This window comes from Molossus molossus, unplaced genomic scaffold (genome assembly GCF_014108415.1).
Source record: "Molossus molossus isolate mMolMol1 unplaced genomic scaffold, mMolMol1.p scaffold_m16_p_23, whole genome shotgun sequence".
In the NCBI taxonomy this organism is placed as follows: Eukaryota; Metazoa; Chordata; class Mammalia; order Chiroptera; family Molossidae; genus Molossus; species Molossus molossus.
In genome coordinates this window covers 1,686,514-1,703,529 of record NW_023425359.1, presented here as the reverse complement: position 1 = coordinate 1,703,529, position 17,016 = coordinate 1,686,514, and the positions used below count along the sequence as shown (strand labels likewise).

At 49.0% G+C, this 17,016-nt stretch overlaps 1 protein-coding gene across 1 annotated transcript in view; it reads right to left on the bottom strand.

Moving 5' to 3' along the window:
- The window catches only part of TBCE (tubulin folding cofactor E), a 99,901-nt gene that overhangs the window by 1,936 nt on the left and 80,949 nt on the right, over nt 1-17,016 (bottom strand). Inside the window, exons 6-15 of the mRNA XM_036277453.1 lie at nt 16,057-16,156; nt 14,832-14,931; nt 12,669-12,745; nt 11,528-11,623; nt 10,963-11,027; nt 10,807-10,871; nt 7,779-7,928; nt 4,106-4,259; nt 2,855-2,923; nt 2,004-2,063 (exon numbers count right to left, since the gene is read on the bottom strand). Coding sequence (XP_036133346.1) covers nt 2,004-2,063; nt 2,855-2,923; nt 4,106-4,259; nt 7,779-7,928; nt 10,807-10,871; nt 10,963-11,027; nt 11,528-11,623; nt 12,669-12,745; nt 14,832-14,931; nt 16,057-16,156 — 936 coding nt within the window. The remainder of the gene's footprint in view (nt 1-2,003; nt 2,064-2,854; nt 2,924-4,105; nt 4,260-7,778; nt 7,929-10,806; nt 10,872-10,962; nt 11,028-11,527; nt 11,624-12,668; nt 12,746-14,831; nt 14,932-16,056; nt 16,157-17,016) is intronic.

The window sequence follows — 17,016 nt, the reverse complement described above, 5'->3', positions numbered from 1 at the left end:
AGTAAGAACTGTTTGAATCTGCTGGCTTACTGCCGAGTAGAGACTGCAGGACTCAGATTCTGAATAGCTAAAAGCAATAATTAATATAATTTCTATGGGCAATTTTAATCTATGCTGGTTCCAACTGATGAGTAATCAAACAGCACGAGCACGGTGCTGCAGTCGCACAGGTGCCGGGACAGTGCCAGGTGCACAGCTGGGGGGCGCACGGGCCCATCAGCCCAGGACTGCCTGCACGCACACGCCCACCAACCTGTGCCTTCCCAGGACACCCTGAAAAGGAGGTCTTAACACAGACCTTCATGATAACTTTCTTTTTGCGGCTAATCCTCACCCAAGGATATTTTTCCATTGAATTTTAGAAGGGAGAGAGAAACATTGATGTGAAAGACACACACCGATTGGTTGCCTCCCTCACGACCCCGACCAGGGCTGGGAATGGAACTTGCAACCCAAGTATGTGAACCAAACCCTTTGGTCCACAGGCCAACACTCTAACTGCTGAAGCAGACCGGCCAGGGCCTGATGATAACATTCCTGAGCGATTCCCACAACCTGGGCCCACGTGTCTGGAAGCTAAGACACCCAAAGCCACCCGCATGAGCAGTGCTGGTCCTCCACCAGCCTGTCTCCAGTGCCCTTACTGACGCAGTCACCAGGGCACGGGCAGCAGCGCAGCGAAGGTCAGTGGGTGAGAAAACGGGGGGCATCTGTAATACTTTCAATACAGATAAATTTTAACAGAACTTTATTTTGTTTTTTGTTTTTTTTTATCCTCACCCAAGGATATTTTTCCATTTTTTGTACAGATAGAGTGGGAGGGAGAGAGAGGAAGGGAGAGAGAGAGAGAAACATCGACGTGAAAGGGACACATCGAGTGGCTGCCACCCGCACGACCAACCAGGGCCGGGGACAAACTGCAACCGAAGTACATGCCCTTAGCGGGAACCGAACCCGGGTCTCTCAGGACCGCAGGCCAACGCTCTAACCGCTGAGCCAAACTGGCCAGGGCCAATACAGATAAATTTTTTAAATATTTTGTAAAAGAGTATTTAAGTTTGAAAACAGAAGAGTGAAAGGGGAACCAGTCATTTTAATTCATTATGCAAATTACATGTCACAGGAACAGACTGGGTGGCCAGTGAGGAACGATGGAGTGACCGTGGTCAAGGGACATGAGATGGTGGTTAGCAACCAGAAAGGCACGTGGGGCCCCGCCAGAGCCTGCCGCAGCAATGCCAGGATACACTCATTTATAAAACTAATTTAAAAATCACTGTGATTCACTGCACTGACAGGTGCAAGTACTTTACTAGAGTCATTCAAGGTGATAATATATTTCATTTCTTCTTCAAATTCTCATTGCTCTAAACTTAACCTGTTTATATTTTAGTGTTTAACTGAGTGGAGCTTAATCTTGAGGATTCACAGTATACTAAAGAGAGAGTGTAATTAGATTTTTCTTTTGAGTGAAATTTTAAGGTAAGTTACATTGATCTAATTTGTTGACACTAAAGTATTTTCCAAATAAAATTAATTCAGTTCCATAACACAAACATTCGAGTTCTGAAGTAATTTTTCCAAAGAAAACCATTTCGGTGTGTCCATTAAAAGCATCTAAGAACTGTTTCTGACCGATAAAGAGTAGAATGTAGAAAAAGTCAGATTTCTGACTAATGCACACTTCAGCTCACTAGGACACGGTCCGCCCAGAGCAGCAACCGGACAGACCGCAGGAGCCTGGGAAGGGCCTCCAGAGGCTGGTGCTCAAGCTCCGTGCCTTCGGCTGACCTGTGGTCACGCGGGCTTCCTTTCCACAGAGGGGCGCTCTAGATGCGCTGATGACGGGACGAGAGTGAGCTCTCGGGAGGAGTGACTGTTCTGTTTTAGAATGGGAAAGGCTATGACAGCCCATGAGCCCCGTGGGCCACGCCTCCAGATACAAGTGAACTGTGCTACATGCAGCCCACAGGAGCACGAGGAGAGGAAAGATGCTGTCTTACCTGGCAGCTGTTTCTCCAGGACTTTCTGATCAGAATGGTTAGGACATTTTATCTTCAGTGCTTGAAGGAAAACAGGAAAAAGACTAACTGAGATCTGCTAGAATAAGGATTTAAATGACATCTGAACATTACTAGGGATTGATACAGCTGTTAGATACAACCTGGCTCAAACCCTGACAAAGAACTTGGTCTTACTGATGTTTAAAATCCCTCTGTTAACACTTCACCGAATTACAACACAATACCTGGACCAACATTCTGTTGCTTTCCCTGTTCCCCTTAAGAAATTCTTTCCTGACAACTGCACTAAGTTTTCAAGTGTAAGAAAAGTCACAAACTTCCAAATCACAATTCAGTGTACTGCTCAATGACACCCCACGTCTATAACACTAGTAAATGAGTTGAAAGCATGGAGTTGCTAAAATGTTCAATATAAGAACTTAGACATATTTAAAATGATACGTTTGTATCATTCCTTTAAAATTCGAAGTACTTGCCCTGGCCAGTTTGGCTCAGCGGTTAGAGCGTCGGCCTGCGGTCCGGAGAGACCCGGGTTCGGTTCCCGCTAAGGGCACGTACCTCGGTTGCAGTTTGTCCCCGGCCCTGGTTGGTCGTGTGGGTGGCAGCCACTCGATGTGTCCCTTCACGTCAATGTTTCCCTCTCTCTCTCCCTTCCTCCCTCTCCCTCCCACTCTATCTGTACAAAAATAAATAAATAAATAAATAAAAAATAAAATTCGAAGTACTCATTTAGGTACTTAAGAGAAACAATTCCTGTTAGGCCATCACTATCTGTTTCAGCATCTAAGGACTCAAATACAAATAAACTGTCTTTGAATTTGGGTTCTTACTTAGTAGCTGGTTTTTGAGCAAAAATGGTTGCTGTGTTTTGAGTTCCCCATCTTCAGGTGCACCATATTCTGTTTAAGAAATAACAAACGATGAGTGACAGACCAGGGGTCGCTGTAAGGGGACCATGTATAGTAGGTGTCAGCACAGGCTCAACTTCGCAGCAGCTGGTATGCCAACCCGAGACCTGCTTCCTTTCATTCCATCACCTGTTTATTTTTAGGAGGAATGGATAGCACCCACTTCCAATTGTGGAACCCTCCATCACCGGTGTGTTACGTCACCGATCCTGAGACGGTGTCCTCACAAACAGCAAGATGAGGCTGTGCTTCCAAATACTGTACTTAAACCGTTCAGTCCGAGTTTCACCTGTGCTAACATTTCCCCTTCTGAATCTTGAGACAGACACCTAGTCCTGTTTGGGACGCGACTCCCAGGACACCTTCCCAGGTCCAGGCGAATCTGGAAGGTTAGGGTGGGTGGTCGGGACCACCCTGCACACCACGCCCCCTGGGAAGGTGTAAGGACAGCAGTACCAACCAGCAGTGCCGTGCTGAGCCTACAGGACGCTGCGTAGAACCTCCCCTCTCCCTTCCTCACATCCACCTCAAGCAGCTCGGAGAGTGGGCGCGAACAGAGTAATCTGAAAGCCACTCCCATAGGAGCTTCTCTTCCTCAAAGATAATGTTCCAGCCTGAGGCGTTTATGCAGTGAGCTCACATTACAAAATACATAAAAAAGAAAACCACATAAAAGTGAAATTTGGAATAATTATTAAGGCAAAACAAAGTGGAAAGTACATGAGGGACAGAGTCATGAAGTGGCAGCTGCGGAGCAGCGACCCGGGCTGCAGAGGGAGGGGGCATGTCAGCCGGAGCCTGGGGCCCAGCAGCCAGCCGCCTCTGCAGGTGCAAGGAGGTCAGGGGGAGCTGGGGAGCTGGGGAAATGCCAGTGCCTGGGCTCCACCTTCAGATGCTCCTCATTTTCGGGTTCCTGGGGCTGCCGGTCGAAAGAACCAGGTGCCGCCTGCCCCCTGGCCTCTCAGTGGGCAGACGTGCCAGGAGAGCTCCCATCAGGAGCTGCTCTTCCCCACGCCGCAGGTCCCTTCGGCCGGTCCCCCTCTAAGGCAGTTTAGTACGTGCTCCCAACTTGCTGACTGAGCCCCAGGCAAGTACCCAGCACCCACTTAGATGCAAAAGGAGAGAAGCAACGGCCCGAGGCCTCAGTGACACCCAGGAAGGCAAGGTACGCACTTTGGCAGAGAAACTGGTATCTGGGGTGCGCTGCCAGGAACTCCTCGTTTGGCCTATTTTTGTGGGGATCCTGATGCCCACCCGCCTCTTTCCATTCATTTCCGAACGCTTTCCGGTAATCCAGCTCGGCCCCGCGCCGCTCCTCCGGCAGGATCTGCGGCGAAGGGAGATGCAAGCAGTTCTATTCAGGCATTTTTCTTTTTTTAGCATTTTCTTTCTTTTTTTATCCTCACCCAAGGACATTTTTTCCATTTTTTGTTCAGATAGACTGGAGGGAAGAGAGAGAAACACAGAGAGAAACATCGATGTGAACGGGGCACATAGAGTGGCTGCCTCCCGCACGACCCAACCAGGGCCGGGGACAAACTGCAACCAAGGTACGTGCCCTTAGCGGGAACCGAACCCGGGTCTCTCCAGACCTCAGGCTGACGCTCTAACCGCTGAGTGTTCAGGCATTTTTCTAATCAGTCCTGCGCCCTGCTCTTCCCCACTGCCCACTCCCAGACAAACGGAGAGGGACAAGATAATCCTGTTTTCACCATTTTTAACACCGACAGAGTTCAGGAGTTCATTCAAAATGGAAAAAAAAAAAATTCAGCCCGGCTGGTGTGGCTCAGTGCTTTGAGCTTTCTCGCATGGACTGAGAGGTCCCGGTTCTATTCCCAGTCAGGGTACATACCCGGGTTGTGAGCTCGATCCCCAATAGGGGGCGTGCAGGAGGCAGTCAATTGATGTTTCTTTTATCAATGTTTCTATCCCTTCCTCTTTCTCAAAAATCAATAGGGGAACTTCCGGTCAAGGTGGCAGGTAAGTAAACGCAGTATCGAGTCCTCCCACAACCACATCAAAGTTACAACTAAACTACAGAACAACTGTCATTCAGAACCATCTGAAATAGAGCTGAATGGAAGTCCTACAACCACGGAATTAAAGCAGCAGCCACATCCAGACTGGTAGGAGGGGCGGAGGCGGTCGGGCTGGTCCCACACCCACGTGTGGCGGATAAAAATCAGGAGGACACCTTGGCTGGGAAGGTCCTCCCTGAGGACTGAGGGTTCCCTGTCCCACACCAGGAGCCCCGCTCAGGGTTCCAGTAAGAGAATCCCCATCACTTCTGGCTGGAAAAACCAGCGGGAACTGAGGCTCAGGGAGGCTGAGGCGGCTGGAGCCCCAGGCAGCTCCTTAAAGGGCCCACGCACGGACTTATCAAACTCACTCCCTCTAAGCTTGGAGGGGAGGCAGCTCGAGGGGCACCAGAGATGCTACAGGGAAGAACTGAGCTGTTTGGCACTGGAGCAAGGGCTGGAGAGGGGGCTTTCTCCAGGACAAACGTGCTGTCCGAGGCCTTTGTTCCTTTGGTGAGCCCTTCCCTGGGGCAGCAGACACCCACCATATCTGGGACTCCAGCAACCTGGCTCACACTGGTAGCCCCGCCCGGCCCCGCCCCACCCAACTTTCAGGCCCACCCAAGCTGTTGCCAGTTGCTTAACCATAGGATCGGCCTGTCTTGGATCCTGCTTCAGGTTTTCCTAAATTCTTTCAAACGAGCAGCATCTGGTCTCAGCGAGCCCCATACCTCTCCTTAAGTAATACACAGAAACAAACACAGGGAGGCAGCCAAAATGAGGAGACAAAGAAACAGGTCCCAAATGAAAGAACAGAACAAAACCCCAAGAAAAGAACTAAGCGAAATGGAGATAAGTAACCTAACCAATGCTGAGTTCAAAACACTGCTTATAAGGATGCTCAATGAGAACCTCAGCGAACTTAGTGAGGGCCTCAAGAGCATAAAAAAGGACCAGTCAGAAATGATGGCTGCACAGTCAGAAATGAAGGAGGCACTAACTGAAATAAAGGATAATTTACACAGATTCAATAGTAAAGTAGGTAAAGCCAAGAAGCAAACCATCGATTTGGAATATAAGGAAGCAAAAACACACAATCAGAAGAGCAAAAAGAAAAAAGAATCCAAAAAAATGAGGGTAGTGTAAGGAGCCTCTGGGACAACTTCAAGCGTGCCAACATTCGCATCTTGGGGGTGCCAGAGGAGAAGAGATAGAACAAGAAATCGAAAACCTGTTTGAAACAATAATGGCAGAAAACTTCCCTAACTTGGTGAAGGAAACAGACATACAAGTCCAGGAAGCATAGAGAGTCCCAAACAAGATGAACCCCAAGAGGCCCACACCAAGACACATCATCATCATCAAAATGCAAAAGGTTCAAGACAAAGAGAGAGCCCTGGCCAGTTTTGTTCAGTGGTTAGAGCATTGGCCTGCGGTCCAGAGAGACCCGGGTTCGATTCCCTCTAAGGGTGCATACCTTGGGTGCAGTTTGTCCCTGGCCCTTGGCTAGTCATGCGGGTGGCAGCCACTCGATGTGTCCCATTCATGTCGATGTTTCTATCTCTCTTCCTCTATCTCCCTCCCACTCTATCTGAACAAAAAGTGGAAAAATGTACTAGGGTGAGGATTAAAAAAAAAAAAGAGAGAGAGTATCTTAAAAGCAGCAAGAGAAAAGCAGTTAGTTAGTTACAAGGAAACTCCCATTAGACTGTCAGCTGATTTCTCAAAAGAAACTTTGCAAGCCAGAAGGGAGTGGCAAGAAATATTCAGAGTGATGAAAAGCAAGAACCTACAACCAAGATTACTCTATCCTGCAAAGCTGTCATTTAGAATCAATGGCCATATAAAGAGTTTCCCAGACAAGGAAAAGTTAAAGGAGTTCATCACCACCAAACCATTATTATATGAAATGTTGAAGGGTCTTGTTAAATAAAAAGATAAAAATATGAACAAACAAAATGGCAATGAATACATATCTATCGACAATTGAATCTACAAACAAAACGAACAAGTAGAACAGAAACAGTCTCACAGGTATAGAGAAAATTTTGTTGGTTGCCAGATGGGAGGGGTTAGGGGAATGGGTGAAAAAGGTGAAGGGATTAAGAAGTACAAATTGGTTGCTAGACTGAGAAGCCTCAAAGGGAAGGGGGGTTGAGGGGTGGGAAGAAATAAAGAAATTATTTGCATATGTGCATAACCAATGGACACTGGCAATAGTGTGGGAAAAGGCGGGGGGGGGGGATGTGGAGGAGGGGTCAATGGGGGAAAAATGAGGAACATCTGTAATACATTCAACAATAAAGATAAAAATTTTAAAAAGAAAAAAAATCAATAAAAACATTTTTTAAATATTCAGTTTTCTAATTTTCTTCATGGGAGTATTGGCCCATGAGCTGGTTTCTGGACTGTGCCAGGTGCCTGAGGTCACCCACATGTGGTCAACCCACCTGGGGGAGCCCACCTGGGGGAGCCCACCTGGAGGAGCAGAATTCCCAGCCAGCGCAGTCTACCCATTTATAAGAAGGGGAGGATCAATAGGCTCATGTTTCTGTCTTCCTTCTGCCCACATTCCTCCCAAGAAGGAGGAGGGAAGTACTCAGTATTCCTCACCCTCCTCCAGTGATAATGAAGCAGCCAGGCAGCAAGTCTCAGCTGCACTGATCAGTCTAATCCCACTGTCACCAAAATACACAGGATGCTACTTTACTGCTGAAGGGAAACCACATCTAATACCCCTACAGCATTCCAATATAGTATCTGTGCACTCCTTGATCATTTGTTTTCTCATCTAGAAAACACTTAGCCATAAGTAGCCCTGCACTCGCCTCGCATCTGTTCAGGGTCTGCAGCTGCCCGATCTTGGCGATGATGAACTGGAGGTTGGTCTTCGCTCCGCTTCCCACGGTCAGGGGGTTTCTTAGGCAGGACAAGGAGCGCAGACTCTGTAACTTGTCCAGTTCGTTCATAAATGACCACTGAAATGCAACAAAAGAAAAGAAACATGTTGACTTCCGGTCAAGATTGCGGGTAGGTAAATGTGGTATCGCGTCCTCCCACAACCACATCAAAGTTACAACTAAACTACAGAACAACTGTCATTCAGAACCGTCTGAAATGGAGCTGAATGGAAGTCCTACAACCACAGAATTAAAGCAGCAGCCACATCGAGACTGGTAGGAGGGTGGAGGCGGACGGGCTGGTCCCACACCCACGTGTGGTGGATAAAAATCAGGAGGACACCTTGGCTGGGAAGGTCCTCCCTGAGGACTGAGGGGTCCCCGTCCCACTGTTATAACCCAGTAATTCTCCATCTGCTAGAAGAAGGAACCTCTCCTGGGTTCCTTGAACCCGAGTTGTTTTTGCAAAAATTCTTGAAGAGGAAGGTATGCATCAGCCATGACCATGAGCTTACCTAATCAGGAGATGCCAGACAGGACAATGAGGCATTCAAGGCTGGGGTCCAGTAAATGTTAAGAAATATAAAACAACTTGTGCAGTTACTAACTGTTGATATCTGCGTCTGTACACGTAGCTTGCTTGCTCTGCTAAACTCTTGAATGACCCCTGTCCTATATAAGCAGCTCTCCCCCTGAGCTCGGGGCTGCAGTTCTCCTCTGTGTAGGTTGGCTGCAGTCCCTGCGCAGGTAATAAAGCTCCTAATATTGAAAATTACTTGATGTCTGAGTGAGGATGACTCTCCTGGGTTACACCACCACACCAGGCGCCCTGCTCAGGGTTCCAGTGCCAGGAAGAGAATCCCCATCACTTCTGGCTGGAAAAACAGCGGGAACTGAGGCTCAGGGAGGCTGAGGCGGCTGGAGCCCCAGGCAGCTCCTTAAAGGGCCGGCGCACGGACTTATCAAACTCACTCCCTCTAAGCTTGGAGGGGAGGCAGCTCGAGGGGCACCAGAGATGCTACAGGGAAGAACTGAGCTGTTTGGCACTGGAGCAAGGGCTGGAGAGGGGGCTTTCTCTGGGACAGACATGCTGTCTGAGGTCTTTGTTCCTTTGGTGAGCCCTTCCCTGGGGCGGCAGACACCCACCATATCTGGGACTCCACCAACCTGGCTCACACTGGTAGCCCCGCCCTGGTGACTCCCTGAGGCCCCGCCCCACCCAACTTTCAGGCCCACCCAAGCTGTTGCCAGTTGCTTAACCATAGGATCGGCCTGTCTTGGATCCTGCTTCAGGTTTTCCTAAATTCTTTCAAACGAGCAGCATCTGGTCTCAGCGAGCCCCATACCTCTCCTTAAGTAATACACAGAAACAAACACAGGGAGGCAGCCAAAATGAGGAGACAAAGAAACAGGTCCCAAATGAAAGAACAGAACAAAACCCCAAGAAAAGAACTAAGCGAAATGGAGATAAGTAACCTAACAGATGCTGAGTTCAAAACACTGCTTATAAGGATGCTCAATGAGAACCTCAGCGAACTTAGTGAGGGCCTCAAGAGCATAAAAAAGGACCAGTCAGAATTGAAGGAGGCACTAACTGAAATAAAGGATAATTTACACAGATTCAATAGTAAAGTAGGTAAAGCCAAGAAGCAAACCATCGATTTGGAATATAAGGAAGCAAAAACACACAATCAGAACAGCAAAAAGAAAAAAGAATCCAAAAAAATGAGGGTAGTGTAAGGAGCCTCTGGGACAACTTCAAGCGTGCCAACATTCGCATCTTGGGGGTGCCAGAGGAGAAGAGATAGAACAAGAAATCGAAAACCTATTTGAAACAATAATGGCAGAAAACTTCCCTAACTTGGTGAAGGAAACAGACATACAAGTCCAGGAAGCATAGAGAGTCCCAAACAAGATGAACCCCAAGAGGCCCACACCAAGACACAACATCATCATCAAAATGCAAAAGGTTCAAGACAAAGAAAGAATCTTAAAAGCAGCAAGAGAAAAGCAGATAGTTACCTACAAGGAAACTCCCATTAGACTGTCAGCTGATTTCTCAAAAGAAATTTGCAGGCCAGAAGGGAGTGGCAAGAAATATTCAGAGTGATGGAAAGCAAGAACCTACAACCAAGATTACTCTATCCTGCAAAGCTGTCATTTAGAATCGATGGCCATATAAAATCTTTCCCAGACAAGGAAAAGTTAAAGGAGTTCATCACCACCAAACCATTATTATATGAAATGTTGAAGGGTCTTGTTAAATAAAATGATAAAAAATATAAACAAACAAAATGGCAATGAATACATATCTATCGACAATTGAATCTACAAATAAAATGAACAAGCAGAATAGAAACATTCTCATAGGTATAGAGAACAGTTTGTTGGTTGCCAGATGAGAGTGGGGTTGGGGGAATGGGTGAAAAAGGTGAAGGGATTAAGAAGTACAAATTGGTTGCTAGACTGAGAAACCTCAAAGGGAAGGGGGGTTGGGGGGTGGGAAGAAATAAACCAAACAGACAACAGTGTGGGGAAAGGCAGGAGGGGGGCAGGAGTGGGGAGGAGGGAGTCAATGGGGGAAAAATGAGGAACATCTGTAATACATTCAACAATAAAGATAAAAAAAAAAGAAAAATAAATAAAAATAAATAAATAAACATATTTCAGGCTCATTTTTTCAGATTATTTGAACTAGTGACAGCAACGTAGTCGCTGGTTCAGTCTGTGGACCAGGATGGGACTCCGACTCAACCAAGGAAAAGGGATCTGCTTACCTGGGAGTTAAACTACTTTCTTTCTTAGTATTTTTGGGTTTATATGAGGAATTTCACTCTGAAGAAGCATTTCTCTTTCAGAAAGTTTAAAATGTGTTTTCACAGAAGGACCCCACAAAGTGGAGCATGAGGGTGGAGAGCACAGCCATGCGGCAGGCACAGTCTGAAGAAGCTCTTACTTGCGATATCTGATTGTCATCGACTATAAGGTTTTGCAAGAAGGGAAACATGGACGTTTTGCACCCTGGAAAAAGGAGAGTTAAGTTATATAACAAAAGTGAAACAAATACTGCAGCATGGAATACAGGGGAGAGAACTGTAATCATCTTACATACCAATCCCAGCATTCGGGAAATGTAGAGAAGAAATCCCAATGTCACGAAGGATTAGTTGTTCTAATCTGAAATTACAAATGTTCAGTTTGATGGCACAGAACAGTATCAGATGCTGTGGGCTGTCGGCCAGACTAGATCTGTAACTATCTGCTACTGCTTAGGTTTTCATCCCGGGGGCACTCAGAAACCATGAGGGCCGGTCCAGGCACGCAGCGGCATGTTCTCACACTCCAGTCGCCTCACTGTCCTGGGTGTCCACTGCTGTGCTAGTGCTACGTGGGTCACAAAGAAGAGACAGGATCTTCCCGAAGCTGATGAATGAAGCCTTGGCTTGAGCACTAGGGCCAAATTACTCCTCCTCCAATTGCCTAGTGCGGGTGTGGGCGACATTGTATGTAGTTCACAAGTAGGCTCTAATGAACTCAGATAAGAATTTCCCAAGGAGGACTCCCTTTGAGAATGCCATCATCATCACTGTGTGTCCACTGCAGGAGTGGATGTGGCACAGGACCCGATCACCGAAACAGTGCACACTAATGCAACAGGCATCTTAGGAGCCAATTACCTGGGCAGGTACGCTATTAGAAAAAGCTGATTTTCATCAATCAACTGATTAGAGGAAAGGTCTAATAACTTGACCATCTGTAGAACGTCAGCCGGCCTGTATGGAAAATAAAATTTTTTCAATGTGAATTTAATCTCATTTTCAAACATACAGCCTTAAAACACCTGCATTTGCTATTGAGGAGAGATTAGGGGAGGAGGCAAGTGGATATAACTATAAAAGGGCAATACAAGGGACCCTGGTGACGGAGACAGCTGCTTCTCTACAGACCAGTGTGGGTCTCCTGGTGGTGACATGGTACCATGCTTTGCAAGATGTTACCAGTTGGGGGAGCTGGTAATAGGTATCACTGTACATGAATCTAAGATTTTCTCAAAAGTTTAATTTTTAAAAACCTGCCTTACCTGTTTAATAAATGAGATTATTCTGTAAAGTCTTAACGTGAATCCTTTGAAAATTTGTTGGAAATTTGCCCACATCTAAATTTATTTTACATAGTAATTTAATGATATCAATGAAAGAGGCAGATGAGACAACATATTTAATCACTTAAGGCACATTGACCTTCACCAGATGGTGCTACTTACAAATGCATCATTTAATCATATAGCAAATCCTACAGAATTTCCATTCAGACACAGAAGTTAAATATATTTCTGTGAAACATAAAATTCATGTTTTCAAAAATATTTAATTTGGGGCTTTCACCCTAATGGGTTTTTTGTCAATTAAGTAGTGAAGTTTTAGTTAACATTCTAATTTGTGAAGGTGATGAGTAAGCATTTTTCTAATTCTTACTTGCAAATCCTTCTGAAAATTAGTATCTAATTGGGGCCCTGGCCAGTTTGGCTCAGCGGTTAGAGCGTCGGCCTGCGGTCCGGAGAGACCTGGGTTCGGATCCCGCTAAGGGCACGTACCTCGGTTGCAGTTTGTCCCCGGCCCTGGTTGGTCATGCGGGTGGCAGCCACTCGATGTGTCGCTCTCACATCGATGTTTCTCTCTCTCTCTCTCCCTCTCACTCTATCTGAACAAAATATCGAAAAATGTCCTCGGGTGAGGATAAAAAAAAAAAAAAGATCTAATTGGGACTACAAATTCAGGGTGAGTAAATGGTGACAGGTGCTGTTAAGTAAATCCTTACCTTTCTGAAATGGTAATATTGTTGGACTTAAGGTACAGCTCCTCGAGGACCGGCCACCCAGCAGCACACCGGAGCACCTACGGGGGACACAGTTCAGGGGAAAGAGGCCTCTGCTAGTGGTTTTCCTGTGTTCGTTTCTGAGCCCTGCACAGGAATCCAGTTTAGTCCCTGTCTCAGAAACAAGTGCCTGTGGACACGTCACTGAAGATTCAGGCCAGATGAAAATCAACGGCCGCGTTGTGATGACCCGGGCCCTGTTTCCTGGCACCAAGCCGCCCAACACCAGGTATCCGGCTGACATGAAATGGGCTGGGCTACCTACAGCTTGGACCGCAGGGGGTCGCTCAACACCCTCTCCTTACCTGATAGAGTCTGCCTCACCAAAGGAAGGAAAGTGATGTTAAACACCTTTCCTCAATTATCAATGCCAATCTGAGTTTGTAAAGAACAGACTAATCTGCCCTGGCTGGTGTGCTCAGTGGTTAGAGCATCGGCCCGCAGACCAATGCGTCGTGGGTTCCATTCCAGTCAAGGGCACATACCTTGGTTGCATTTTGGTCCCTGACCCTGGTCAGGGTTGTGTAGGAGACAACCTGTCCATGTGTCTCTCTCACATCGATGTTTCTCTCCCCCCACCATCACCCCACTCCATCTGAAGATAAATGGAAAAAAAGTATCCTCAGGTGTGGGTTTTTGAAAAAATATACTAATCAGTCAAAATTTCTCAATAACTGTTCCTAAATTTTCTCATTAGAACTTCACTGCCCTCTCCCCACCTGCATTTCTGTGAGCCCTTCCAGTTGCCATGCCAACCCTAAACCTGGAGAGGGAATCGCAGCAAGGAGCCCCAGCAAAGGAGGTACGTGGCTGTGGCCACAACTTCAAGGTGACACCTCTAAGGGATGTGCCTCGGCAGCATTTCACAGGTGAACAATTCGCTGGGGGTGTGCTTCTCTGTACTTGTTTGGCAGTGAGCCTTCTGGAAGCCTGGGGGCGGCTAACCCCCGGCAACAGCAGTACCAGTGACAAACGCTTGGCGTGGGACCACCGCGTCCCCGCTGCAATGGGCAGCGGGTTCTAGAGCTGACCTTCAAGCGAGAAGAGGGTGTGAGAACTTTCTGCTGCTCGTTCTCTGCCCTGAGAGCACTTGTGAAAACTCAGGCAGCTAAAAGCCCGATCAGCAGCTGGTTCTCCATCAGCAGGAGCTCGGTCCGCGCCCTCCGCGCTCCCCGCGCCGCACTGTGCCTTCCGCGCCCTCCGTGCCCTCCACGCCCCCGGGCCGCACTGTGCCCTCCTCCGCGCCCTCCGCGCCCCCGGGCCGCACTGTGCCCTCCGTGCCGCACTGTGCCCCCCTCCGCGCCCTCCGCGCCCTCCGCGCCGCACTGTGCCCCCCCCCCGCGTCCTCCGCGCCGCAATGTGCCTTCCGCGCCCTCCGCGCCCCCCGCGCCACACTGTGCCTTCCGTGCCTTCCGCGCCCTCCGCGCCCTCCGCGCCCCCGCGCCGCACTGTGCCCTCCGCGCCGCACTGTGCCCCCCCCACACCCCCGCGCCGCACTGTGCCCCCCGCGCCGCACTGTGCCCTCCGTGCCCCCCGCGCCGCACTGTGCCCCCCGCGCCGCACTGTGCCCTCCGCGCCGCACTGTGCCCTCCGTGCCCCCCGCGCCGCACTGTGCCCCCCGCGCCGCACTGTGCCCTCCGTGCCCCCCGCGCCGCACTGTGCCCCCCGCGCCGCACTGTGCCCTCCGCGCCGCACTGTGCCCCCCGCGCCGCACTGTGCCCTCCGTGCCGCACTGTGCCCTCCGGGCCGCACTGTGCCCTCCGTGCCCCCCGCGCCGCACTGTGCCCTCCGCGCCGCACTGTGCCCCCCGCGCCGCACTGTGCCCCCCGCGCCGCACTGTGCCCCCCGCGCCGCACTGTGCCCCCCGCGCCGCACTGTGCCCCCCGCGCCGCACTGCGCAGTGGCTCCGAGGCGCCGGCCAAGTCGGAGCAGACAGACTCGAGACACGGAAGCCTCATGCCCTGACCCTGTAAGGCAGCTTAAAGGACCCTAGTGTTTGGATAACAGGATAATTAAAAAGAGGCCACAGTTATGCTTCAGTTCTCTATTACATCAGTCATTTAAACTTGCTTGTCACCGGGGAATGCAGCAGAGAAGCAGGATCACCTCGGCCCACGTGACTCCCGTCCCGTTGAGGACTAAGACCTTCAGCGCCGCGAACGTTCTGGGTGCAGACGGGCCGGGGGCGAAGCCGAGTTTATTTTCGCTGCAGAGAAAGAGATGCGGCGTGCTCACTGCTGCCCAGCAGCCCGACCCAAACAGTCACTGACGGCACAGTCTGGGGTTAATTAAGAGCCGTTTGGATCGTTTCAACCTTAAAATTGTATCAAAAACAAAGTGAGTCAAGACTGCCTAATGTTTAATGTTTACAATACACACTTTTGTATCTGACATGCACAGATGTATCCCAGGGTCCGGCAGCGCGGGAGGGGGGGAGGGGTGCAGGTTTCCTGACCCGCTCGGGCCCTGGAAGCAGCCACCAGCTTCTCAGGGTGCACTCTGGACACTGCAAAGTCCCTGCCCCCTCGGGTCTCACTGACAGGCTGGATCGTGGGCTGAAACTCGGTTTCTTTAAACAGTCTGTCCTTAGACTATGGGGCTGGATGACATAAATTCCTGCCCTTCAGTTCTGGAGATCTGATCTCAGTCGGCACTCAGTCTGGATAGTCATTCTTAAAGGAGATACCATAAACCCTCAGCAGCCCTTATTTCCAGAAGAGGAGACATCGTGGATCGAATTACACCCTTTGCTGCAGTGGAGAGCACAACAACGTTAGGCCGGACAACCGGAGCCCGCTGCAGCCCACCTGTGCAGGCCAAGTTGGCTCAGGTACGAAAGGGGAAGCCTGGCTGAGCTCTTGGACAGTTAGGTTCTGAGATTAAAACTAATACCGGAAAAAACCTGGAAAACTGACATTAGTAAAATACACAGATCAGTGACAAATCCTTATCAGAACTGAATTAAACTATTCCAGTGAAGTTACTCACTCCTGAAGCAGTTAAATGCCAGACGCTTCCGCATGAAGCAACACTTTTACTGTCACCTACTCCCCAGTTAAACACCCCAACCTGGTGGGCCATCGTTCATGGCCAGGTTCGACCTACCGCAGCCCCCGCCCAATCAAAAGTAAAACATTCCCAGTTAATGAATCACCTCATTTGAAAAACTATAATAATCAAAGATATGAAAGAAGTTAAAGAAAAATTTAGAATAAATTAAGCTTAATAAACTTAACGAGGGCATCCTTCCCACTCTTTCCCACAGAGCTGAGAGGGAGCAGGAGAGATGAGTTTTAGATCGGATAACAAATTCGGTACCAACAGTTCCTACCTGAGATCAAGGACTTCCAGGTGTCTGAGCTGATCAGCAATATCTGTGACTTCTTCCCATGCTGACAGCAGGTTTTGTGACAAATTTAAGACTCTAATATCTAAAAGCACATGTTAAGAAACAGTAATACAGAAAGAAGCACAAAAGACATAATGGCTGTGACTTCTGAACTCTGAGCACAAGTTCTGCACCACTCTGCCCTCCACTCTGCAGATACTGCTCTCACCTTTTCTTTTCTTTTTTTTTTTATCCTCACCCAAGGACATTTTTCAATATTTTGTTCAGATAGAGTGGGAGGGAGGGAGAGAAATATCGAGTGGCTGCCAACCGCATGACCCAATCAGGGCTGGGGACAAACTGCAACCGAGGTACATGCCCTTAGCAGTAACCGAACCCGGGTCTCTCCAGATCGCAGGCCAACGCTCTAACCGCTGAGCCAGGGCTGCTCTCACCTTTTCAATCGTCCAGCTGTTCATTCAGTAACTAAAGGGCTGTCATACACTACAAACCAGAGACCAATACCTGCAGTCAAAGGAATGGAAGGAGCGAGGGAAGGAGGGAGAGAGAGAAACATCTATGTGACAGAGACACATCAATTAGTTGCCTCCTGCATGATCCCCGACTGGGGCCAGGGACTGAACCTGCAACCTGGGTACATGCCCTTGACTGAGAATCAAACCTGAGATCCTTTGGTGTGCAGGCTGACACTCTAACCACTGAGCAACATCGGCCAGGGCGGGCATGCCTCTGGAAGAAGAGGACCCGAGGAGGGAATAATGCCAAGCAAAAGCCTGAGGTAAGAACAGCTGGCCTCTGACAAAGACAGCAAGCACCGGCGTGCCCAGGCCGAGGAGCAGGTGCTGAGACTGGACTCACACAGGTGGTAGGGGCCAGGCCTGACCAGAAGGGCCTCACAGGCCACTAAGAGGTCTGCCAGTCTCTGCTTGAAATGGGGGGAAT